This window comes from Falco rusticolus, chromosome 1, assembly GCF_015220075.1.
Source record: "Falco rusticolus isolate bFalRus1 chromosome 1, bFalRus1.pri, whole genome shotgun sequence".
NCBI lineage: Eukaryota > Metazoa > Chordata > Aves > Falconiformes > Falconidae > Falco > Falco rusticolus.
Genome location: NC_051187.1, coordinates 87,971,777 through 87,998,585, shown reverse-complemented (window position 1 = coordinate 87,998,585; position 26,809 = coordinate 87,971,777). Strand labels below are relative to the sequence as shown.

Here is a 26,809-nt window from a genome sequence, read left to right as displayed (position 1 = left end):
GTTTTGAAAAGCAGTTCTGCATAGGGTGTGCATTCCAGGGAGGATTCCCTCCCTCCTCCAGATTTTAAACATTAAGAGCAGCAGAGCAGTAACAGACTTCATACGCTTTGGTTCCAGGTTGCCACAAAAAAGAAGCAAAGACGCATTATCATTTTTGGTTGCTTTTTTTTCTTTATAGCGTACTCACAACAACCTAATACTGCACAGAATCATAGAATTATTTAGGTTGGAAAAGACGTTTAAGACCATGCAGTCCAACCATAGATGCCTCTGACCTTGGACCAGATCTTCCAGAGGCCAACAGCAGATGTAGATGAGAGCAAGCAAAGCCATTTGCAGAAAAAGTCAACTTTCCTGAGTGGCTTTGTGCTCTGAGTCAGCGTGTGAGGACGATTTCTGGTTACAGGGCACACCCGACAAGACTATCTACTCAGGTTCGCTTAATCTTTGAAACAAAAGATTCCTATCTACCATGGCTGTCATTCCCGATTACCACATCATTTCCCCATCAGCCCTCATGTCAGCAACCAAATTAAGGTATTACACTCTGGAACATTTAACATGATTAGATCGGAGGAGTATTTACTCTTCCACTTGGGCAGATGCGAGTGCTGTGAACAGGAGCATGGGGAGCTGCCAAGTGAGTCTTGGCGTGGTACACACCTACTGCTCCTTCTCCGTCTGTCTGTCTGACACCACGTAATACAAAAGCCAGACTTTTTTTTAAAAAAATATTTTTATGATATTCAGCATATCAGGGTGCTCCAGCCCATGCTCAAAACATACACACACTTTAAATAAAATTTAAAGACACATGCATCCACCCAGGAGGACAACCTGAATTTCCAACATCAGGAACTCCCAGCCCCACCCAGCCCAGCAATCACCAGAGAGACAGACTCAGACAGTTCATGGGACGCTACCAAAAAAAAACACACAGAAATTAAACAATCTGCTGTTAAGAGGTCTCATCCCAAAAGACATGAAACTCCCAACTACGTGCCAGAAAGGAAAGCTCTGCAACCTCTCTGTTTGATCAAACCAAGCCAAAGCCCAAACTCTGACTGGCCAACCACCACAGCTGAGTGATTAATCAAAAAAGACAAGAACCAGAGTGAAATTACCCTATTTAATGAGCTCAGGATTTGCTCAAGCAAGATGAAGGCTCTTGGTGACTCACAGAATCCAACTGTCGCCATCCCAGCCGATTGCCCAGTAAGCACAAGTTGGGTCAACAAAGCTGGGGCAGCTAACATCTAGTATTACAGCAGTTATTTATTTTTTTGTATGTCAGAGCTGGTCCACAGCTCTTAATACTGTGAATATATTCTTACAGCTGAATTTTCAAACTTCAGTCAAAGTAACTCCCATGTCTCCTGAAAACCTTCCCTGTGACTGACCTGTTTCTCAGCAACACGAGTGGGTACCAGGGAACAAGCATCAGGATCCCCCCCTCACTCCTCTGTCACACCTTTCTAAATGTTTTTCCCAGGGACCTCCCCTCCAAATTGCAGAATTTCTGTAAATTTTCTTTCTGCAGCAAAAATTCTGCAAAGCACAGAAATTCTTAAAGCAAGTAAAAAGTTCCCCCTGTCCTCTGCAAATGGTCAGAGCTGCTCTGGAGAAGGAGAAAGGCAGATGCTTCTCCTCTCCAATGGGATCAAGGAGGAACTTGAGGTCTGGAATAGAAGGACACAAAACTCTACCCATTTTCTATAGCATGCTGCTGCTCAATAGCGATGGCTATGCAACTGCGTTTAACCACAGCTCTCCTACAGCAGGAAGCACCAAAAAAAAAAAAAAAAAGAGGATCCCTAAGCAATCCCAAATTGCACCAAGCAAGCGGCACAAACACAGCAATGAAGAGTGAAGAATAGATTTGGTGCTTCTTGTTCTACAGCAAGACCTTCCAGCCACAGCTATTTTTTCAGTCTTTTCTTTGCAGCAATGTAAAAGGACGATGCAGCTCCCTGAAGCTGACTTTAATGGATCCATCAAGCAACAGCCTCCCTCTGCAATTATCATGCCTATCCGGGCCAACTAATGTGCTTGTTTACACTATCTGGCAAACTCCAGATCGAGTGTCATTTCATCACAGGGGTTCTTTTGCCTAAGCCAAGACCAACAGACCATGGTGGTAATTTAAACGCTGAAAGCATGCACAGTATCGATCCACGAGCCTTGACGCCAGCTAGCTGTTACACGAAAACACATCCCCCAGGGAAGTGCTGTCACCGGGCCCTGATAGAGAAGGAGAATTTAAATGAATGAAGGAGAAGCCGGCTGGAGAGATTAATATGCATGAGCACATGGCCTGAATAAATGCTGCACTTCGTGTGGTTTGTTAGATTTATTAGAAGGAGCAAGGGATTATCCACCAGAACCATGTGAAAACACACCTTAAGCTGGTGATGGGTCTTTGCAGCAGAAACCTGTCTGGCATCTCATCTCATAACAGCCCTACCAAGGCAGACACGGTGTCCAAGAATGTGTTACAGCATCCAGCAATAACAGGTGCTAAATGAACAGATTACAGTTAAATATAACAAATGCTGTCTGGAGTCATAAGTCTCCGTTCCACCCACCTCTCTTCCTTCACTTTTGGGGTTGAACTGTCTTCAGTCACAGGAAGATGCAGCCCACGGTGGAAAACACCCTATTCTTCACCCCTGTCGGAGGCAGGCAAACATTCCTCTTTTTTGGTGCAGAAGACTCAGGTTCAAAACCATTACAAAACAGAGTTGTTGGGTTTTTTTTTACAAGAGGGGCATAAGCCACCCTCTCTGTGTGCGCTGGAAGGGCCTCCTGCAGAAGGCTTCGTAGATATGTTGTCTGAAGGACGTTTGCATCTTGCCACTAGCAATTCAAAGGGAGTGAGAGGTGGAGGAGAAGACTGAATGGTTCTTCCATCGCTTAACCTCAAGCGAGCCATCAGAAGCCATAGGGATGCCACAACCATTTCCAGAGGAAAGCTCATCTCAGCTGAAACCTCAACAGCCCCTGGAGGTACATCAAACCCTGTGACTGGAGAAAGGGTCGAGCCTGCAAAATGGAGTTCAGTCATTTGGCTTCACCTTAGCTCAGGCATTACTGCAAACGACGTGCGATGCACTGTGAACTGTTACAGAGCATAGTCAACACATTCTCCTGCAAAGCAGAAACTCCTCAGTGGGCCACTTCCATTGCCACCATGCAGATGTACCCTTCCTCTATCCCTCATTTACTCTCCCCTCTACATTGCCTGGACAGTCCTGAAAGTTAGGAGGTCCTCTTGGTCCAGAAGGAATCTGTCTTCACTTTATTTGATCTTCATACCTGTTCTTAGAACCAGGTGCAAAATCTGTGTGTCTGTTGGACTGGTTTCACCTTCAGCCAGATCTTCCAACAAGCCCCATAGCAGAAAACTGCCACACCTCTGCGCTGGTGGTCAGACCCCCTCAATCTTTATCAATTAAAGGCCATTAACCTAATTGCCCTCTTCCTTCCTATCGATCATAGCACACAGAGCCCCCTTAGCACTCTGCTGATCTCACACACCACCTTGGAATTCACGTTGTTGTTTTGGATACATATAAAATAGGCAATAACAAGGGTCCTTACTCTAATATTAAGTCAAAGTCGCACACCAGATCTCTAACGTATGTTAAATCTGTGATGCTGTGGTGAAGTTTGTTATGTTTCTAGGACTAACTGTTCATTTGACTAATGGGCAAGAACGTAAAGTCAACCTAAAAGCCAGAAAGTCAACTGAGGACGTTACTGGTTTGCTCACTTTAACACTGGGCATGAAGACTCATAGAATCATTTAGACTGGAAAAGACCTTTAAGATCATTGAGTCCAACCATTAACCAAATAACACCAGGTCCACCACTAAACCATATCCCTGAGTGCCACATCCACACGTCTTTTAAATAACTCCAGGGATGGTGAGTCCACCACTTCCCTAGGAAGCCTGTTCCAATGCTTGAAAACCTTTTTGGTGAACACATTTTTCCTAATACTCATCTAATATGGATATCTAATATCTATCTAGTATCCATTTAAATCTCACCTGGCACAACTTGAGGCTGTTTCCTCTCATCCTGCAAAAGAACTGCCTTTTGGCAACTATGTTCCCAACTCCTGGCCCCATGAAATTGCATAGGTACATTTAAGGATAGAAACTGAAATGGCATTAGCACATACACCTGGAATACAACCAGCCCATGGGCTAGAACAAAACCCACCTCATCTTCCATTACTTCTACTAGTAGCAGAGCTGTTACCTCAGAGCTCAGTTTTGTTACTAAAACGGACATTGACATACCTCTAATAAACCATCATTCAAACTATGTCCTAAAGAGAGGTATCTGGTGCCACTTTAGCCACCTAAGGGCATCCACCAGCTGCTACTCCAGCAAGGCACAAGCCTCTTGAATGCCTGTGTCCTGTCTGCCTGTGTCTTGTGGACATCTAGGATACTTCTGGGCTTCTACAACAGCAGCAGACATCCACATCTAGACACCTGTACCACTCCTCTCACACTACAGAGGAAAACCACACTTAAACACCGACGTACCGATTTAGAGCAAGGGCACAAACCTTCCCACTGTCACCAGATCAGTCTGTAATCCCTCCTAGCAGAACCAACCTAGAAAATAACGCATTTATACACCTAACAGCAACAACTACAGCCATGTGTTTAATATCAAACACGCGTGCCCTGGAACCAACAGAACCTGTAGGAATGCAAATTACTATTTTTATCATGGGATGGTGAGAGAACTAATAGAAAAGTTGAAATAAATCATACTGTAATGTTCCTTGCTATATAGTGCCACCTTGCTGTCAATTCATCAATAAAAATGACAACTGTGAAGGATCAATGTTTTTGTGCGTAATGTGCAGTACAATAACCTCAAGTGACCGAGCTCCATGTAGGAATCGTTGGCTGAACTATAACACTGAAGTCATCTTAAAATACAATCTTGAGATCCCAACTCTTGACTTACTTGGAGGACACATCTCCTCTCTGCTGGTTTCTTCTGAAGTTCCAGCACCGCTGCCATTCCTGCATGGGCTCTCCACTGCTTCAGCTCAAAACATGAAGAGGTCAGGTTCCCTCTCCTCTATCTTCTCTCCTTCACAGGGCCCTGATGCATACGAGTCACCTGCCTTTCCTCCCAAACCTTATCTCATTTATTAACCTCTTAATCCATGTGTACGGCACCACATAAATGCTAGTCAATACGTGTACTCTTTAAATCAAATGGAAAAAAATCAATGGGAGAGTCTGACAACAGACTGCTGCTCCAGGACCGGTTCTCTAAGAGGTAATCAATAGTTCATTCCTAAAGGATACAGGGTGGTACCGAAGGCTTCTCAAACCACCACCTTGCAACTGAAGTCACCTTGATGAATAAAAGCACCAGTAGTCCTGCCCTGCATACCTTCCCCAGGTATTCATCATGCCACTGGCAGCTTTTTGATTTGCATGTGTCGTTTCAGAGAGTTGACTGCTTGAGTGGCAAAATACCGCAATAGGCTTTCCAAGAGCTGACATTCCCTTGCTCTGAAAATGACAACCCAGCAATCCAGCTGCACTTGAGAGATCCCAAGGAGAAGAATTACAAGGATGCATCGGGATACTGTTTCCCTGCGGCTTCAAGGACAAGACTGCTCTGCAGAACTGACTTTACCACCCACCAAGGTCCAGCTGACATGTTCCAGGGAGAGCCACCAGCTGAGCTGAGCTGAGCAACTCTTCACTTTCACAGAAGCAACAGGAGCTCTCAGGGGGAAAAAAAACCCCACATTGCACAAGGTGAAGCTAGGATGTCATGAAAGGCAGCTCCATAAAGGCTTCTTTATGGACGGCTCTTCCTCACCAGCTCAAGAGTGACAGCTCCCAGGCATGCCCAGATCGCCGGAGCGGATTCAGTTTCACAGGCAGTGATGTTGAGGTGAAGGGCAACCACCTCTGGCCCTCTCTATTCCCCATCAATCCCACCTCAATCAGCAGGTTAAAGGTGAAAGTGGGCCTTATAACTCCAGCGGTGTCTGTTTCCCCGGTCGGATGACTGTCTCACAGCCTCCTGCAATTAGAGGGCACAGCAGGGAGATCCCTGCTCCCACCAGCATGGGCCAGCTCCTGCTGCTCATGCCACGGCAGCAGATGCCTGAAGCAACAGCAACCTGCTCCAGGGTGGGTGGACCACAAGCAGCCAGAGCTGGGGGTGCTCAGCAGGAGGCAGAGTCTACTGTTGATTCTTAGAGGAATAAAACACATCGGAAAGGTGCTCCCCCTTCCAGCGCAAGGTTGCCTATCGCTGACGTTCTTCATGGAGTCCCGTCTGAGCAGCTGCACTGCTTGTGTTACCATAAAATATATATGAAAACAAGAGAAAGGAATAATGAGTGATTGCATAATGTTTTACTGAGTTGCTCTCAGTGCACAGCCTTGGAAAGAGGAAAAATATGTAATTTCTGCATTAACTTCAGCAGATAGACACAGTGGCATGGGGTGTATGGGACCAAACTCCAGACCTGGGGGTGGCCACAGCACCAAAAGCCCAGTTGGCTGCCAGAAAACCTCCAGGGTCATCATAAAGCACAGATTAAGGTGAGAACAAGTTATCTCCCACCCCACCACCTTCTGATTTCAACATGTACACACACTTGGTGCACTGTTTACATGACATCTCGAGGAATTTAACAGACAACCATGTGATAGAAAAGTCCATTTCCCACTTTCAGATTCCTCATTTCCTCCCTTTATTTCTTTTGTCTAGCACAAAAATCTCACAATGAAAGAGGATTTGATTGTTTGTTTGTTTTTATTGTTCCAGTCTATAAAGTGTCGACAGACCCCACAATTTCCATTGCCATGCCCTAACGAAAGAAACCCAGGCAGCAATCTCCACGTAAGAGAAGTGCTAACAGAGTATGTTTGCACTCTTGATTTCTTTTTTGTTTGAAGGCTCTGGGGAGCATCCAGGCACTTTTAATTCCTCACCATGCCACTAAATCCTTCCTGGATCAAAAGTGAGGGAATCTAACCAAGTTCGAGCAGCCGAAGGGACTAGGGATCGTTATGATTTTAATATAATTGAACTACAGAAGGGTATGTTTAAAGTAACACTAAGACTAGCTTAAACCCGCCAAAGCAAGAAAAATCAGAGTTAAGGCTCTAAATCTGCTCTGAGCTCACGCCTTTGCGTGTCTTTCCCTCTCCCCATCCCCTTTCTGCAGAGCATAGCAAGCAGCAGCTTGGATTTTCAGCACAAACTTTGAAGCATCCTGCCTTTGTGAGTCAGACATCACCGATTTATAAAATAAATAAACTACTTAATGTGCCCTTTTCAAATACTGTTGGGTTTTGGGCACCAGAAAAAAAAATAAAATAACAACCAACCCTGTACCCTGAGCCTAACAAGCCAGAAACACAGTGGTTTGGCCAAGACCCTGGAATGTCCTTCCTGGAGCACTGGGTTAGCCGCAGCCCAGGGGATTCCTGCACAGCTCCCTGGGCAATGCCTACCCAACAATCCATGTCTGAGCATGTCTCCATGGACGTTCACATAAAGGTGTGTCCAACTGGAGAAAAAATGCCTCTGTCATCCATGGTGGGCCTCCAACATGGAGCACCTTTTTGTAGGAGTACTTTAGGTGCTGAGCACCCAAGAGGTGCAGGATGCCTGGAAAAGCACTCCCACATGCTGGAGTCCAGCCTGACCTTTAGGAGGTTCCAACACAGCTTGCAAACCATTTCTTGCTACTTCTTATGTGTCCTAACTGCTCTGAGACACCTTTTAATCAAGGTCCAAACGGTTTCCAGAAAGAGAAAGCACCTTGCTCTGATGTTACCAACAGGGATTAAAACGGATGGTGCTAACATCAAGGCAGAAGGATCGGGTGATATTAAGAGCATAAAATAAGGCACAAAAGGCCCCTCCTTAAACACCTGCACGGTTTTGTTTGTTCATTTTGCTTGCTGCGTTCTTTTAAGTCATTCCCTCCATCTTATCTTTCTATTTCTTCACCTCTTCCAAGTTTCCTAGGGAGACATGGGGTGGGCAACAGATGGATGGAGACACCTAAACACCTTGAAATCAAAAGAGCACTTGAAGGACAAGGGGTGACATGGAAATAGGTCCCACAGCCTCATGTGATCTCCAGATGTCGAGGGCCTTGGGCACACCTCGTTAACAGGTTCTAACCTGAGCTGAAGGGCATGGCCAGCTCCACCTTCCAAAGAGCAGGCAACTCGTATGAGCACGTGAAATTCATAAGGTTTTAAACGGGCCTTAATAAATCTGTAACTTTACACAAACTGTTACTTACCACCAGGGGATTACAGCACACATTTTCAAAGGTAATTTCATTCCCAATATGGATTTAGGAAACAAATCCAGGCATTTCTCGAGGGAGAAAGCTAATGTACAAGTCTCTTTTTTGTTAACAAAATTATGGTATTACTCCATACAGATAGCTTTTGAGATGAAACTCAGCATGATGCTGGAGTGGCACAGACACCACTGAGGTCCACCATAAATTAACACCAGACTACAGCTTCGAAATTAGTTTCCCCAGGCAATCTGGCATTTAGAAAAAACAGCATAATGTGGGTCTATGGAAGTAGAGAGGTGTGACAGAGGATGAAGGCAATAATGTCTCCACCTCTGGGAAGCTGATGTGGCAATGGCTTCTGGATGCTTAGAAAAGCATCGTGATAGGAAACAAAATACCATTTAATTGGCAGTAATGTGTTTGGCTGTAAGTCAGATGTGTTTGGCCTGCCCCTCCTGGTCTCCATCATCTGTTTAGACTCTTCAGGTCTTCGTGTTTGCACAAGACCCAGCAAAATGGGCAGCTATTAGTTGGCTTGTAGGCACTACCGTAATGAACACGATTAATAACGGTGGCTGTGTTATCCAAAAGATACTAATCAGTGGAAGGAACTCATACAGCAGCAACGAAAGTAATTAACAGCCTGGAGATACGATCTTAACGGCAAAACCCTATATTTAATGGTAATGATAAAACTAGCTCAAACCCATCATTTCTGGGAAATTAAGAATTAAGGCTGCAACTGGAACATGTGTCTTCACACCTCTTGCTTCCTTAGTGCACAAGAAGATGACATTTGCAATGAAAGATTAATAGAATTCAACATTTCGCTTGACACCGCTTGGGAGACAGCTGCAAGCAGGGCATGCAGGACCGCTCTCAAGAGCCACTGAAGGGCTTCAGATGACTTTGCTGGGGAGGAGAATGTGGCAGAGGCTGTGTAGTAATGGTTAAATAATTAAAGCAAGCACTATCAAGCAAGGACAGAATACAGGGTAAACACAGGAGTAAAGGGATGCAGTTATAAGGAGAGGAGAAAATGTAAGCTAAGTGAGATGTAAAATTAAGTGTTGTCTTCCTATTGCAAAAGTCCCCTTGCAAAGGGCATCAAACACTAATGACCAGAAACCAAAATGTACAAGAGTGCTTCTCAAAAAAAAATAGTGTATAGTTCTGCCATGCTGCAGCCTTTAGCCAGAGCAGGGCAACAGGCATCTGGGAGAACCAGCCAAGCCACGAGGCTGAAGATGGACAAGGTAGCGGGCCAGGGGTGTTGCAGTTCACAGAAAAACAGCGACAGGCGAGGAGGCACATGAGCTGAAACTCATGAGTCACCTTTTCATCTCTGCCTTACTGCATCCAGTGATTAACGCAGCAGCTACTCTGTCTGAACTCTTAAAACAGACACCTGTGCTTCAGAGACACAAGCAAGCACATGCAAAGAGGAGACATCTCGTTGAGATAGTTAACTTAATTGATCATCCCTCTAATACGATTTTCAACTTCTATCAGCAAAATAAGTGGGGAAAAATAAGCCAAACCAGTTTCACATCTAACGAGCCTCTCTCCACACCGCTGCACACTCATGGCACTGGCAGTTCCCCTCTCAGCAGGCTCAGGACTGGCTCCCAGGCTCACCCAATGTCTTGTTTCCACACGGCTCCTCAGAGATCTCATTAGACATTGCAGGGCAGGGAAACCACATTCAACCACAAAATATAAAAACAAGTTAAGAAAAACAACCCAGAGCTTCCTGCCTGGTGGGAACAAACATGCACGCTGTCCTGGATGCTGCCTCGGAACTCGAGGAGGGTCTGTCTCCACCTTCCCACCATAACACTGCCTCAGGGAACAGAGCAGAGAGGTGGCCAGAGCCTTGCAGTGTCCTGTCCAGGCACAGACCCATGAGGCCTTGGCCCTTTAGCCTAAATTTGGAAGGGCTTGCCCTCAGCCACTGTGCCTGGGACTGGCTATGGAAGCCCTGGACCACATGGCAGCAGTAGGAGACAAGGTTACACCTCTCTCAATACAGGCTCACCTTGCACAGCTCCAGCCCTCCAAGTGCCTTTAAAGCAGCCAACAACCAAGTCAGACAGAGCTTTAAAAACCTGATTTATCAGCCGGTGTTTTCATAAAAAGCTAAGCTGGATATCCACGAACACCAGCATCACTGAATCTCTCAGCGTAACCTTACGGTTTGCTGCTTCCTACACGGCAGCAGGTGGTCCCTTAAAACCAAGCATAGAACCAAGAAATCCAGGTTTCACCATGGGTTTCTCCCAAGGTTGAGCCTAAGGGATGAGCACACTGCAACTTTTCTCCTCTATTTTGGCTTATACTTTTAGACACAGATGTAGGGCCGTTACACATTTGAGACCCATCAACCAAACATGGCCAAAACGGGCCAGGAGGTTCAAAAGTCACTAGGGGAAATTAAGATGGAGGCAAAGATGGAACAACCGCACATTTCACACAACTAAAAGCTCCTGCCTAACTTCGTATTTTGCCTTCTACATGAAAAAAAAGCCCCTTCAGCAACTATGCAAACGATGCAGAAGAGACAGGAAACCTGTATGAAGGGAAGAATGGGGCACAGAGCAGGGATGGAAGGGAACGGTGTTCCTAAGGGCAACACCCTTTTTATTAAGCATCTCCATCAGAGGTAACAGGGAAAAATTAATGCATCAGAGGGAGACCTCTCATTACCCAGCTAGCCAGCATCCAACACGCACCCACAATAACCACAACCAGCTTTCAAACACAGTAAGAAGACGCACAAAATGATTGCTACTGGGCGAGCGGTAAGCAGAAGAGCTGCTCCATGCCCAGTGATAGCGCTTGCCTGTCAGCCTCACTGATGGGGTTTGAAGAGCTGATGCTCAAATTCATCACTACCACCAAGTTATAACCATAAAGTACTCCAGAATAAATGATGGAGCAGAAGGGTGGAACCTCCCTGTCCTCATCCCTTGCAGGTCCGTGTGCCCCCAACAACATGGGCTCCTGCCTTCCTTTCTCTAGATCTCCCTCGATGCTGAAGCTTGCACTTGCAGAGGAAATTCAGCCCACAGGATTTATAATTTACTGGACAGACAGAGAGGCCTAGAGTAAGGAGCTCTAATCCATTGAGTACGTTCCCTCGCTACAGCCCAGAGTGAAATTCTTCGAGTGCTGGAGACAGATTTTCCTTGGCGGGCGGCCATGAGTGTCGATCTGGCTTGTAGGAGAGATCAGCAAGGCTGTGGATTGCAGCGACTTCACAGACAAACATAAAACCTTCCTCTTCAACTAACTTTCTTATAATAAACCCAAGAAAATGAAAAGCTAAAACATTTCCAGCTGGCCAGAAGCTGCGGGGAGAACAGTGAACTTATTGCATGTGCAGGCTTGGGGCTGCTTTGAAAGCTCCTGGAGATCTTCAGTGGTATTTGGACATTCAATGCTATTTGGACAGAAGCGCCTAAATCACTTTTGAAAGGAAGATGCAGAAGACTAAATTATTTAGGTGCCTTTCATATTTTAAAGAAGGTTATTTATGGAACTAAATTTATTTCAGATTTCCAACATATAGCACTGAGTTCGTAAGAGCAAAGTTTAATGGGAAAAAGTAACTATTGTTTCCTTGTAAAGCCTTAAATATTTGAGTATCACTGTCAGACCCTTGTTATAAAAGGGCTCTTACAGAAGGATTTGAGATGCAACTTGGTATACTTTATCACCTCATTAAAGGCATTTGTGGATTTAGAATTGTCCCGGGATGGGAAGAAAAGTCCCTTTTAAAATTACTGTCTGCTCAGAATAGCAATTTTGATTCTCAGGGCTTTACTCTTTTCCTCTTCACCATTAAGGTGATGGAATTGCTCCCAACTTCCTTGAGCACAAGGGAAAATCAGGCTTGTAATGTACAGAGGGATCTAACACTTGAATCCACTGCACTGAACAAGGAGGAACTCCAATGCTCCTAGACCAGGGGTCCTCAAACTTTTTAAACAGGGGGCTGGCGTGCGGATGCAGTGGCAGGCAGTCATCTGCGGCTGCTTGGTTTCCCCCCTCAACCCCCAGCGGGGGGGAGGTGGGGGGGGGTCTGTAAATACCGGGGGGGCAGATTGAGGACCCTGGGGGCCGTATCCTGCCCACCGTCCATAGTTTGAGGACCCCTAGTCTAGACAATGACATTTTATAGGGCTCATTTTCCACTACAAGGACCTGTATTCAAGACACAAACCAAATCACTACGGTTTTCTATCATTTTGTAATTTATCGTACTAGGAATTAATTTTGGTCATTCCCTTAAACTTAATTGTCCCACATTCCTTTGAAATTTTTCTCTCATCTACAATTGCTCTGTAACAGCCAGTACGGAAATATATCGGGCCGGGTGGGGGAAGCCTCTTTAACCTCCTTGCTTACTTGGTGCATTTTTTTGCACAGTCATTTTTCCTTCCTACATAACCAAGCCAGACTGCTTCTGCCTGCTCGTGCAAAGCCACGCTAATTGACAGAGCAGCTCCAAGGTAAGTATATACCTACCTGAAACATAAACCTGAAATTACTTGTAACAATTTTGAGAAGCCTGTCCAGATTTCAGGTTGGAAACACGCTTTTAGCAGCTATGCCAGCATTCGTTCCTCTGCGAAGGAAAACAGCCAGAAACACAAACACTATCAGGTGCTATCTTTGTCCTCGTTCACAGCTTTAAGTCAATATTGTGTTAACATCTGGTGGTTTAAAAGAGAAAGAATGCAATGTCCAAAATGAACAAACTATTAACAAGTCGAAGAACAAATCAAACACCTCTCTTTGTTGCACCCCTTCATCCACCCATCCTTCCAGCTATCCCCTGCTCCCTGACCCTGCACCTGGAGCTGCAGTCCAAGAAGTCCAAGGGAGCACTGGAGCTGTGACGGCCCCAGAGCAGCTGACGGAGCTTCACACAGATGGACTTTAGTGACACATGGCATGTCACGGGATTAGGTCATCAACAGGATGAAGGGAGCAGGGAACTCCTTCACCTTTGTACATTATTGCTAATCTCCATAAGCTGGTGATAGGTGGATTCTTCTCTAATTGGAGCAACAAGATGTCGTCCATTATCTGTATCATACTTGGCACCAACAAGCATCCCTGCTATCCAGAAGCTCTAGGACTGCCTGCCCTCACCTCAAACTCAACAGGCCAGAGCATCTCCCCCTTCTCCTTGCAATATTCAGAAAAGCTGTAATTTTTAAATGCAAGAAAAAAAAAAGTTGGGACTACCCTTCCAAAACCAAGCAGAGAACGCCGTGTACAAAGACGACCATTTGACAGAGGAGGAGGAATAGGAGAGCGCTACTGTTAGCTTTCTCCTTGCCAGAGCTGAATTCACTTGGCTGCGTTTTGCATTTATGAGCCGTACAAACATTTCACTGCTAATGCACTGGCTCAGAATAGCTGAACCTCACCGAGCATTTTTAAGGCATTTCACTCTTCAAACAGCCACAGCTTTCCTCTTCAAAATCCCCGCATTCATGTCCTCGTGCTTGGAAAAGGACCAAAGCTTCCCATTTCCTCATACCCAGAAGGTTGTGAGCGCATTGAGTGCCTCAGTCAGTAAAGTGCCAAGAAGCTAATGAAGATAAAAGTGTCAACGCGTAGCAGTGATAACACACACCTTTCCCATGTAGCTCTTTTGACCATTTTGCAAACAAATTTGGCAGTTACCGGCAGGCCCGCATTCGAAAAGCGAACGCGCAGCAACTCGATGATATTAAACTTATTGCTGCTCTGCAGAAGTGTCATGGGATGACAGATTGCTCCCTGCACATCAATTGGATTCAGAGAGGTTCTCAAACTCTTACGGGTTAAAAGCAGCTCCAGCATGAATCAGAGTCCCAGTGGTAAGGAGATCATCGATATAAGGGATTATGCAGATTTAAGAAATACCCTCGGCACCCGAAAGTTTTCAGAATGCAAACTACGTCAACCCTGAAAACAAGAGGCACTGCATCATGATGGCAGGAGGGACAAAGCCAGGGGGGTTTAACAGACAAAAAAAGATTGTTTTAATAGGAGAGAAGCATCAGTCATTGAGTCTTACTTCATTCAGACTTTCTATCCAACCCATCCATCTTCAGTGCCAAGAGATGACAGGACCACCTCACTTTTTCCCCCCAGCCCAGTATATCAATAATGCCCATTTCTACCCCAAACAAATGACTTGCTAGAATGGCCCTTTTCCCTAAACTGGCTTGCCAAGCCCCACAGATGCCTCAGTACCTGCTATGGTCAACTTGGCCCTAGTGGGGCCCCCTCGAGAGGTGGCCACCGATGGGTGGAGCCTTTCCCAATCATCTTCCCCAGGAGCCACTTTGTCATTCATGGCTGGGGACCATCTGCGGAAGAGGGGACTGGGCAGGGGGGGACTGTTAAGCCAAAGACGGACACAAACGGGTGCGCACACAGGCATACTCTCCCCACACAAACCCGAATGCAAATTCCTTCACCCTCGCAAAACGCCTCTGTGGGCATTATCTGTGAACAAAAGTCCTCGAGGCGGGCGGTCTCTGCATCACTGCTCTCTCTGTTAGCACCACCTGCTTGGCGTCAGCCGGGAGAGTCGCCGAGTTATCTTTTTGCCGCGTCTGCAGAAGCCAACGGGAGCACAATGGACCCCATCGGCCAGGGTCAGGCATGGCTTTCTTTCTCGCCCCCGTACCACCAGCCCTTTTCACCTCCACCATCTCCAGGACCCCGGCGCACTCAATAAGGAGATGGCTTCGAGCGCAGGGAGGAGGAGGAGGGGGGAAATATAGGTCTCTGGCGTAAATCACTGACGCCGTTTCCCCTCCTCTCCCTTTCCTTAAGACCTGATGGTCTTCAGTCACACATCTTAAAAGAAAAACAAAAAACAAAAACACAAAGACTTACTTGTCTCAAGTCGATGAAGGCCAACTGCAGCGTGTCCCCTTGGAACCCAGGCACTGGGCCGGATCTGGCAAACTCTGTGGGAAAGAAAAGAGGATAAAAAGCGCCTTTAACTAACCATGGACAGGGAGATTGGCAGACGGATGACAGGGAAGACAAGAGAGGCTGGGGGAGAGGAGGACCGCGCTTCTAAGGAGTCATGTCTCCCTCCCTTCAGCGTCTTTGTTCGCCCTTCAAAATTCGTGTCATCAAAACACCATTAATTCCACCGTCCTGACAGCAAGGAAACTGTACTAATTCGACCTGAAATTTATTCCCATGAGCCGTACTGGGCTTCAGAGTATTTGTTTTGTGAATGGACAAACAACTCGCCGAGAAGAAAGGGGGGGATGGGGGTGGAAAAGTTTTTCCTCTCAACACAATAAAATCTTCAGCTGTGAAACTCTTTTCAGTTCCGAAAGCTATTTATATTTTAGGGCGCTGAAGGAATTTTCTAATTTCACGCCTGTCACCAGGCTCCATAAGCATTCTTCAAAAAAATATGCCCAGCCACATCATTAATTATTCGGCAACAGATTATTTGCATTATCTGGTATGGTGCGCTAATGCCAGCACACAGTCACCCCAAATGGGAAGAATCACGGCCATTATGTGGCATATTTATTTATGTTGGATGAAGACATCTGACAACTGAATAACATTGGCTTCTAAAGGGAAGAGAGTATTTCCAAGGCCACATTTACCTCCATCCAGTGTAATCTGGGCAAAATTTCATACTTAAGTCATTTATTTTTCTTCTAATCCATTATTTAAACCAAGTCTAAAATCACTGAGGGGGACTTGAATGAATCCACATCAGAGGACCTTAGCTCTTCCATGCCATTTAACAGCTTTTGCTTGGTAGCGCTCACGAAGCCAATGACTGCACACATTCAAGTGTGTCTTTTGAAGATATGCCTGAGGTTGATTTTGCCCAACTTCACTTAATTTTCACCCTCTTTAGTTACAGAAGTAATGGCTTTATCTCTGCTCTCCATGCAACTTTTCATCACCAAGGGGACCTAATTTGTGAAGCCACAAGTCAACGTCATGAAAGACTCAAGAGGGAGCTTCTGCCTTCGGCTGAATTTTGTTGCTCCTGCAGACACTGAAGATGCTGCACGCTAGAAGGAAATGTTTTCTTGAGATGCAACCACACACGATGGCAGAAAGGAAGAAGGGAGGGAAAATATACACCAATATACAGATTCTGAAGTTGTAGATGGCCCGTTATCACCCAACTATTCTGGTTTTTACCACAAAGGAACTCAACACAGCTCCTGCAGCTCCACAAAGCTGAGGATTAAGAATGGCTTGGCAATAAGGAAGGAGGATTTTGCCTTCTATCTCCATGACTACACAGAGGTACTAACAGACAAAGCCTGTCCTGTCCTTAAATGCTAAGCATAATCATTTCATGCCAGATGGTCTTCTCCTTGACTTCTCCTTCCAAAAGTTATCTCAATTTTCAGGCAAATGACACAAAACAAGGAAAGCAAATCATCTCAGTCCTATTTTTAAAGACCTCCTACAGCAGCCCAGTCCCCCATGGCTCTAACGAGAACAGACTAATAACTTAGACACTGGATTCAGCCCTATTCCTCAGCCATCTTATTTCTGGAAACCAAAGAAGGGTTATTTGTCAGCTTCCTTGCTCCACCTTCCATTAAAATCTTTGGATGGAGAACATCCTTCAATACAGACACAGGTACCTCCAGGGACACAGCGGCCAGTTTTCAGACAGCCACAGCTTTGCTTTTTCATATTTTCTGATGCCAGAAGAGCTCTAAGATTAAAGCCATCACTCATCTTTGCTGCCATCAGTCAAGTGACAACTTCTGCTGTTCAATAGCAAACACGGCTGTAAAATCATTCCTTTTATCCAGCATTACTACTAGAAATGAATAATAAAAAATAAGAAGAGAAAGTATGTATGTGACTGTTGGCATTTGGGTTCTGGATTGGAAAAGTGTGACTCAAAGCCAAGAGAAACCACCCGTGGTTGTGCCTGCAGACTTTGCCACTTTTCCACAGGATGGGACTGGGCAGAGATAGGAGCTGCTCAGCTTCCAGCCAGTTTCACTGACCAATGCTGCAATGTTCAGGCTGCAAACAGTCCAAAGTGAGTTTACGTTTAACCCTCAAAACCTGTTTTAATTAATTGTAACCGTAAAGGCATTTTAATGTACGTTTGCTATAAAATTTGACTGCAGCTTGCCTGAGCCAGCACACACGCAAGGGAGGACTAACACAAGCTTTCTGACTCTGATCTGCAAGGGATAAATCATCTTTACACATTTGCTCTACACCCCACTGTCTCATCTGGAAAAATTATCCCCAAAGCCACATCAATCCTAAAACACCCCCACTTTGGAAAAGCACGTACCTGAGAAGCTAAAAACATTTAGATGCGAGAAACAGCATTTGAGCATCCCCTTGAGAGATGAAACTGCCCTGGGCAGCTCAGTGGCGCAGGCGTCCCTGCGTTGAGGTACCCAACAAACCGGCTGAACCATTATGTCCTACCCTCTAAGGATGGGGTCACATCATGTTACCGATTATATTTGGAGAAACCCTGGAAAACAGAAACCCTGAAAGGACTGCAATGAAAGAAAAAATTCTATTTTGGATTAAGGGCTTCCCAGCTGCTAGGGATCTATTTAGAAACACACATGGAGTTGTGAAATTTAAGATCTTCCCGAAAGCATGAATTTCAAAACCTCATGAGAAAATGCCTGTGACTGGGTTTTGAATGTTTTCACAAGACTGGTGGATTTATCACTACCATCGTCTGCTCATGAGCAACCCAAGACAGATTTCATCCCAAGACACGGTTGCTCATTAGCAGCTCACCTTTAGCCATCTCTTCCTCAGGAACTGTATGGGAGGAAGGCTGGGAGAGTTATGGAGTGATGCTACTCTTTACCACGGCACATTACAGCAACGGTAGCATGGTGAACCAACATTTGCTTCAACAGTAATTCTCAGCAAAAAAACCCAGATTGGAGTCTCTACTGCATTAACAGAGCACTTGACATCCAAGAAGTGAAATGACGTATGAGATCATATTATTTGTCTTACAGAAGAAATGAGACCGGGAACACGGCTCAGACACTGGAAGAAAGCTGCTACAGCACTCGGCTGCGAGGAGCACGAAGAGGAATGAATGCAATGCTTCACCCCACGGTTGTTAGAAAAATAGCCGTACCTTCTGAGCACGAAGAGGAATGAATGCAATGCTTCACCCCACGGTTGTTAGAAAAATAGCCGTACCTTCTGTAATCGTAGGTCACATTTTACATACCAATGCCACAAACTTATTTTGAAGGAGGAATGAACAAAGTCTTAAAGAAAAAAAGAAACAAAGAAGAGAACAGAGCTTTAGAGGAAAGACACAGCCAGTTCTTCTTGGTTTTAATCTCTTCAACCAGATTTCAGGATAATTTTCTCGGAACAACCAAGCACAGTGCTGGCCTCAGTACTGTCGGGTTTGTTTATTGTACTGTCTCCACTACCAAGGCAAGTGGCAAACATAGCAAGCCACCTACAGTACAGCCCCTTGAGCAGAAAATCACAAGAGAATAGAGCAGATCAGTATGCGGCTGTTTGTACAAAGCATTTAGCCAGGCTAAAGGTTTGAGAGACTTGTGTTCAGGCCAAAAAAGTAATGTCTTTGCAAGGTCTACAGGCTTGGGCCACCCAGGGCAGGTCACAGGGGGACTCTAACCTCTCTTCCAAAACATTTCACTGATGAAAGAATCAAGGAACAGGAACCGTTAAGCCCTTTACAATGAACAAAGAATAAAGAGTTCAAACGCACACCAGAAAAAGAGACATCCACTGTAAATTAATTATACAGAACGGGGGAATCTCTTTTTGTATACCCTACACGGCTAGGCACACAGGGAGAGAGCCTTACACATATTGTGCAGTTCAAATGAACACAGCTGGCGACTTCATTCCTCAAAAACATCATTTTGAGGGCAAGGCTTTCTCTGAATTACACGACACCGCCAGAATCCATGACGGCAGACCTGCAGGACTGAGGTTACAGCAGCTCCTGCTGAGGGGAACCTGCACAATCTGCTTGCAGTTGCATCAGCCATGACCAAGACTTTGTATCTGGGGAACAGCCATCTCGGCACTCCTCAATGGAGGATGTAGGTCTCAAAGTCATCTTCCTTAGACAAACCCTTGGAAGACTATCTTAGAAAAGCCAAGCATCAGGACCTCTTGAGCCTTTACCCAGAGGCACATAATGACACCTTGAGGAGGCACAAGCAGAAGAACAAATCTCTGCGTGGACTCTGGAGAAGCTGGGAAGGGAATAAAGGTAAGACATGATGGGTAGGAATTAAGGCAAGAGGAACAGAGAGAAGATCCCAATTTCCATATTGAGCTTATACTTCACCCACACCATTCCCACACAGCCCTGCTTTGAAGCTGTTCCCCATTATAGGCGAAATTATCAAAGCTCATTCCCATCTGGGGAATTCCAGAGAGCTGCGGGGAGAGGGAGGAGTTATCCAAAATACATTGAAGTGGGTCAGATTAAATAAAAATTTCTACTCCTCTCCGTCATTCATTCCTCTGATGGAACAAAGATGAGCCTGGAGTCCTGTTACCACATAGAAACGAGTGGTCCCAGGGGCTGTGATGGTTTGCTGACAGGGCTGAGGAGCATTTGCATCCAGAGAGGCACTTATCACGGAAGCACCACTAGATCTTTTCAAGTAAAAGAAAAGGAAGCTCTTCAGAAGAAGTTATACGAGATGTGTGCCAAGAAATTTGGTCCCTGCCAATCCGTAGGACAGGTTTACAGAATCAAGTTACAGATCTACACAGGTTCCCAAACCCATAATCCAAGACGTACAGGGGAAGTCTCTTAGTAGATGTCAAGTTCTCAGCTCCATTAAAATACTAATACTAGGAAAAGTGGAATGTGGGCATCTCACCATTAGCTCATTCAAGCCATAAAGGCTGACAAGCACCAGTCGCTTGTGTCCACAATGGGCGGGGAAGGGAAGGGGGGTGGCAGAGCTGAGGAACTGTGTGCTCTTAAAATGGATCAAACAAAATGAGGAGTGGAAAGAGGCGTCTTCTCTTCCTAGAGTTGCAAAGGACTGTAAGGATAAGTAAATAAAAATCAGTGGGTATCCTGGTAACAAAGGAGAACACGGGAAGGTGTTGGAGATGGAGGCTATCAAAAATGGTGCAGCAGAAGTTGGAGAAAAGAGGGCAGGAAAGGCTGTGATGCCACTGTGGGGTTAGCAAAGTTTAGAAAGAAGACAGAAGAGAAGGAAAACAGAAAGAGAAATACTAAAGCTAAAATGCTAAAGGAGACAAGGTGATAGATTATAGGACAGATGAAAGCAGAATATAAGGCAAAAAATCAGGTGATGGTTAGAGAGAGCAGAAGCAAGCAAGAGCTCTCAGCTCAGGAGCAAAGTAAAAAGGCTGGAGAGTTCATTTCCCTCTGAGGTCATGCAGACTCCCAGGATTTGCTCAAGTCAGACTTGCAAAGACCACTTAGTAGTGTGCCGTAGCAGAGTTTAAATACTTCCCATCCAAAACCAAAAAGGGCACGGTTTTGGTAGCTAATTGATGGGGAGTCATGCGCATCTCCTCCATGCATATTTATATGCACTAATTCACCAGGCATCGCTCTCTTTGCCACTGCGAGTACTTTGCAACCTCTAAGAAAGGTCAGCGGAGGGAAATGAAGGCAGCACTAAATAAATTAATGATATGCCCAGGGGAATAAATTCAGGGTGAAATAAGGGAGGATAAATCTAAGTGTAGGAAGGTGGCACAGCCGTGGACCAGAGGCTCCCCCTTCCATGCCCTCTGTCACTCGGCGCTCCAATAATTCACCCTTCCCATTTCAGAAAGCACGTACGGCTGCACTTGGAAAGCAGCTCTGCTGTCAATACAAATCACCCCACTCCATTTTAACAGCAGTAAAATGCAAAGTTTTGTTTCCCAGTGAGAGCTGACTTTTGACAGGTGAAGAGGTGAGAAGGAAGCGATGTGCTCCTCTCATCCTCCAAGGGAATGGCACAGGTCACAGGAACCACAAGCAACAGGCACGTGTGGGCGAAGGACCAGACAAACAAAGGGTCTGCAAGCTCCCAGAGATGAGCTGAACTATATGCTTGTGAGGACATCACGATCTGCTTGCTCCTCACTGAAAAGGTGTTCTTTCAAGCCATCCATGCAGGCAGCTCGTGCAAACTGCTCAGCCTTCTATTTAGGACAGTCAAGGACCTTAATGGCACTTTCATCAACAGGTAACAGCTTTCTAAGCTGCCAAAATCCATGATCCAGTTCAGTTATGTGCCTGTACACTAACTACACCCGCACGCCCTCGAAGCTCAGCGCCCTCTGCCCAGAACCGCTGTTTTTCTTGCTGCTCAGCCCTGCTCCAGGTTGCAGTGTTCCAGGATGCAGCATCAGTGCATGACCCCGAGCCAGCACTATGGAGGAAAGGCAAGGGAAGGAGCTGTGTTTGCTCCTGACGCACCCAATAAAGCGTTACTGAGTGCTACGATGAGCTGAAATTTAGGCAAGAAAAGTCACCAGGAGGGAAAAGCGGGATGCTTAAAGAGTAGGAGTATCTGAGCATGCTGCAGGGAAGGAAAGCAGCCTTGCCATGGAGCACAGCATCCCCAGAGCGAGTGCAGCAGACATCTACGAGGCTTTGTCTCGGACCTCCCAGCAGCAGGAGACAGAGGAACAGCAATCCCAGCCCATGGTGAAGGAGCAGCGATATGGCAAGTGCCCCAGGGCATGGCAGGCACCCGAGCCAGCCCAGGGGGTAAGATAACCAGTTTTCTGAGCCAGACCTGGCTCCAAAACAAAGGCTGGCACCCCTTGGTTCGGAGGACACTACCTTCAGGCACTGCAAGGCAGGTGGCAAACCAACCCTGCTCTTCCATCAGCTTCATCGGCCACCCACACACCATCATTGACCGCTGTCACCCCAGCCTGCGAACTCCTACAGCTCTTAATATTGCAACATAAGGAGTTCCTACCAACTGTCCAAACCACAGCCATGGTCCTTTGACACCATCACAACCCAGGACACATGTGATGTAGCTCTGCCTGGCATCACGGGCTCATACAGGACCTCTCCCCGGCTGCCGCCACGGGTGAGGAGCTCACACGCACGCAGTTGCCACCAGCTCAGCCAGCACAGAACCACCACTGGCTGCACTGACGCAGCCCTACAAGCACTATGTCTCCGGAGGATCTGCAGCTTTAATTTCTTTTAAACAAATACCATTTTTTAACCATACATCCAAGTGGCACAGAGAGGCACCTGACTGAGCCGGTGAGCCACTAATATAATAAAAAGCTATCATGTATTGCACGACTTGAAGAATCACAGAATGGTTTAGGTCAAAAAAGACCCTTAAGATCAGCCAGTCCAACCATTAACCCAGCACTGCCAAGGCCACCACTGAACCATGTCCCCAGGCACCACAGCCACATGGTTTTTGAACACCCCCAGGGATGATGACACCCCCATCCCCGGGCAGCCTGTGCCAGCGCCTGCCAGCCCTCTCGGTGCAGAATGTTCCCTCACACCCAATCTCACCCTCCCCTGGCGCAACGTGAGGCCGTTTGCTCTCGTCCTGTCGCTGGTTCCTGGGGAGCAGAGACCGACCCCCCTGGCTACAGCCTCCTGCCAGGCCGTTGCAGAGCCACCGGGTCCCCCCCAGCCCCCTTCTCTCCCGGCTGACCCCCCCGCCCCCCCAGGCTGGTGCCCCAGCCCCTGCCCCAGCCCCTGCCCGGCTCTGGACACGCTCCAGCCCCTCAGTGTCTGTCTGGCCGTGAGGGGCCCAACGCTGAGCCCAGGGTTCGAGGTGCATGAAGAAATCAGCATCAGGGGCATGGAGATTTCTCTCCTGAGGTGATCTGCTAAACCCCTTCCTTCTGTCATTGCAACATCTCCTTTTCTCCCCCAAAATTCAAGTATTGCTGGTGCACTGTGACAGGATGGATACCAGCAAGCACACAGTGCAATATCCTAAATTCAGGAAGTTTGTCCTCAAACCCGCTCCGCTCACCTCTAGTGCCATGCACGCCAGTCCCCGCTGGGTTGCAGGTTGGAAGAACATCAGGCAGCCATCTGCACGGCACCAAGCCCACAGCCTGCGCTTGAGGGAGAGGACTGCTCTGGTGTGGTGGGCAAACCCCGGCATCTTACACAAATAATGGGATTTCCGTGTGGGAAAGTCCTCAAAGCCAGACAACGCAGCCAAGAAGGAGGTGGCAAACGACTGCACCGGGCCCTGTATCGGCACATTTTGGCACGCTCATGTGTCAGGCTGGAGGAATCCTCAAACTGCCAGAGACATCTGTGTTTCTTATTGACTGCCCCCAGGAGTGGGCTGACTGAAAATTGGGAGTTTAATGAAATTTTAAATATAATTTTTATGGTGCTCTTAATTTCTCATAAAGCAGCAGTTAAAAGACTTTAGAGATTATGGAACTGCTTATTTTATGATCTAAGTATTGTAAAAACAATCTGCCTCAACCACTGCTGGAACCAGTTACATAGATGGGAAACACTTCTGTAGGAGAGAGAGCAGCCCCCTTTTGTTTTCCTCTTTTGGTTGTAATCTCCAAATCTGGGTGTTACATTTGATTCCCACTAACTCTGAGGTACAAGAGAGAAAAAAGAATTATATACATACCAGCACCAGGAGGTCCAAAAAAGAGCAGAGCAGGGGACTGGGCTACAAGGCACACAGATATTACAAAAAGCACACTGCACACAGTTAAATCTTGGGTTACAGATGTACTCTGGATGACAGCAAGCCCATTTTAAAAAGCAAATGCCTACTCTGAAAAAAGCATCACCTCTTTCATTTACAGGTTCACAGGAATATTTGTGTTAGGTGGGGTTTTCTTTCCTCTCCAGTTGTTTTTTTTTTTCCTCTTTTCAAGTTGGCTTGTTGGGCTGGAGCCAGAACTCACTTCTAAATGGAGATATAATTAGACATGTCCTACTGTATCTTTCAATTCATTTAACCTCTATGCCTTATTTCACTTCAGTTTTAAAAAGGAGGTGAGGGAATCTCTCTTGACCACATAATAAAAGAGCTATGCAAAGCCAAGAAACAAGAAAGAGTTACAAGTAATACCTGGCCAACAACAGCATTTTAAAAATTACTTTTGCCCTTCACTGGACATCAGCTGTGCCATCCCTGCACACGCATCACTGTAAAGCTGCACCAAAAGATTTTCCAATCTCTAACACACACCTTAGGAAACAGGTTTTTGCTGAGCCGGGGGGGAGGATATCCACAGCATCACAGAATCCCAGACTGGTCAGAGTTGGAAGGGAGCTCTGGAGATCACCTAGTCCAACCTCCTGCTAAAGCAGGTTGCACAGTCACATCCAGGTGGGTTTGAATGTCTCCAGGGAAGGAGACCCCACAGCCTCTCTGGGCAGCCTGTGCCAGGGCTCTGCCACCCTCAGGGTAAAGAAGTTCTCCCTCACATTCAGATGGAACTGCCTGTGTCGCAGTTTGTGCCCCGTTGCCCCTTGTCCTGTCACTGGGCACCACTGGGAAGAGCCTGGCCCCGTCCTGACACTGGCCCTTAAGGCATTTGCAGACATGGATAAGATCCCCTCTCAGTCCTGTCTTCTCCAGGCTAAATGGGCCGGCTCTCAGCCTCTCCTCGTAAGGGAGATGCTCCAGTCCCCTCATCACCTTTGTAGCCTCCGCTGGAACCTCCACAGCAGTTCCCTGTCTCTGGAACTGGGGAGCCCAGCCCTGGACACAGCACTCCACCTCAACTAGTGCCTTACGTCTCCTCAAGGGCTTTGCCAAGCCGGAAGCTCCAGCACCACTGTCTCACCGGGGGGGATAACGTCCCAGGGAAAGAGCTCACACCTTCCCCAGGTTTTTTTAAATTTAAAAATCCAGCACATGATTTTTGCAACTTTGCAGCCCTGCTCTTCCTTGCCTCTTTCACATCAAAAATGCTGCTGATGTATATGGGACTATTCATAAGACAAAACATGCGAGATTTGGCTCATAACATCTATTTAACTTACTATTTCTCCCCAGTCCTCCAAAAGCTTTCTTTTTGAAGGTCATAAAACCAATAAACTGTACATTCAGTGCTTTGAATGTGCAAAACAAGCATGTTTCTGGGGAGGGGGATGTATAGTGTATGGCCTTGTGCTTCCCCCGAGCACCACCCGGGCTTGCAACTGCCTGGTGCCAAACCTCAGCCTGATGCAATGGTTCACACAGCCTTTGTATGCTGACAGGACAACAAATTATTTATAAATCAGGAAATATTTAACAAACACAGAAGTCTACAGAATTCATTTACCAGTGTCTTGTTTTAAGCCTAAGCCACCACGGTTTTCACCTCTATAGTTGTTATCTATTGCGTGTATAAACCCATTTTCTTGTAACACATATCTACTCTAATATGGAGCAAATTATCTGTACCACCTTCAAACCATGGTTAATACATGATTAAGTCCTTCATTAATTTGCCTCATCACTCTCTTAACCAGCTGATACCTTTGGCATTCACCAACAAACTTTAAAAAAAGCCTAATAAACTCTGGGATTGAGAATCTGAAGCCCCATTCCCACATCACAGAACTCTGGATGTGCTCCAAACAGCTATAAAATCCTATTTTAATATGATAAGTACACAATCAAGCTGCTAAACTAGGTAAGGCTTGGCCGTCTGGGGAGGGGAAGAGGGCTGGAGGCAGAGACATGAAGTCAAATATGCAACTGATATAATAAGGATGAGGAGATTTGCACCTGCGCTTTCCAAATCTAAAAAACAAAACAAACAAAATAAACCCCAAAAAACCAAACAAAACCCTTGCAAACTGAAATATGTTTTCTGAATATACCAGTTCACTCTTGGGATCGGCTTTTCCTAAAATTAAAATCCTGATGCATTGCTTCTCAAAAATAGAACTAAAATTATTCCCAGTGTCAGCAAAGTCAGCAGACAAACCGCAGGGATGAAGGAACACATTTTTGCTGCCGAAAAGGAAGAAAAGGACTTTGTCTGGGTTTACTGTTCTTGGGGCTGACAGTGATGGATAGGAAGGTTACAGCACCAGCATCTGTCTCCATTCCCCTGCCCGCACTGGCATCTCGGGCTGGGGCTCAGGGGAGTGGGTCACCTCTCCCGCTGCTCAGGTTGGCATCACCTGCTCTTCAGCTTCTGAGTGCTCCTGGTTTTGTCTCACCAAACAATCAGAATTTAAGGAATCATGCTTTTAAACTTGATATTAAACTTCATCCATTTTACTTAGCATCAGGGGCTTTTAGGGAAGAGCTGGTGCTTAGTGACCCACATTGCTGATGGGGCAGAAAACTGCAGGGTTACAAGTCTGTTTGCAGCCAAAAGAAAAAAGGAGGAAACTATTATTTATGACAAATGCTTCCTATTATTCTCAGCAACATCACCTGTCCCTCTGCAGACACCGATTGGGAACACAGCTGCTACCGGTGCAGCCCTGAAGTGCTGATGGGACACAAA

The 26,809-nt window shown here is 46.2% G+C and overlaps 1 protein-coding gene across 6 annotated transcripts in view; it reads right to left on the bottom strand.

Moving 5' to 3' along the window:
- The window catches only part of EXOC6B (exocyst complex component 6B), a 306,436-nt gene that overhangs the window by 54,245 nt on the left and 225,382 nt on the right, over positions 1 to 26,809 (bottom strand). For all 6 annotated transcript variants that reach the window (XM_037388258.1, XM_037388288.1, XM_037388268.1 and 3 more), the window contains one exon: positions 15,236 to 15,309. In XM_037388258.1, the coding sequence (XP_037244155.1) occupies positions 15,236 to 15,309 (74 nt within the window). The remainder of the gene's footprint in view (positions 1 to 15,235; positions 15,310 to 26,809) is intronic.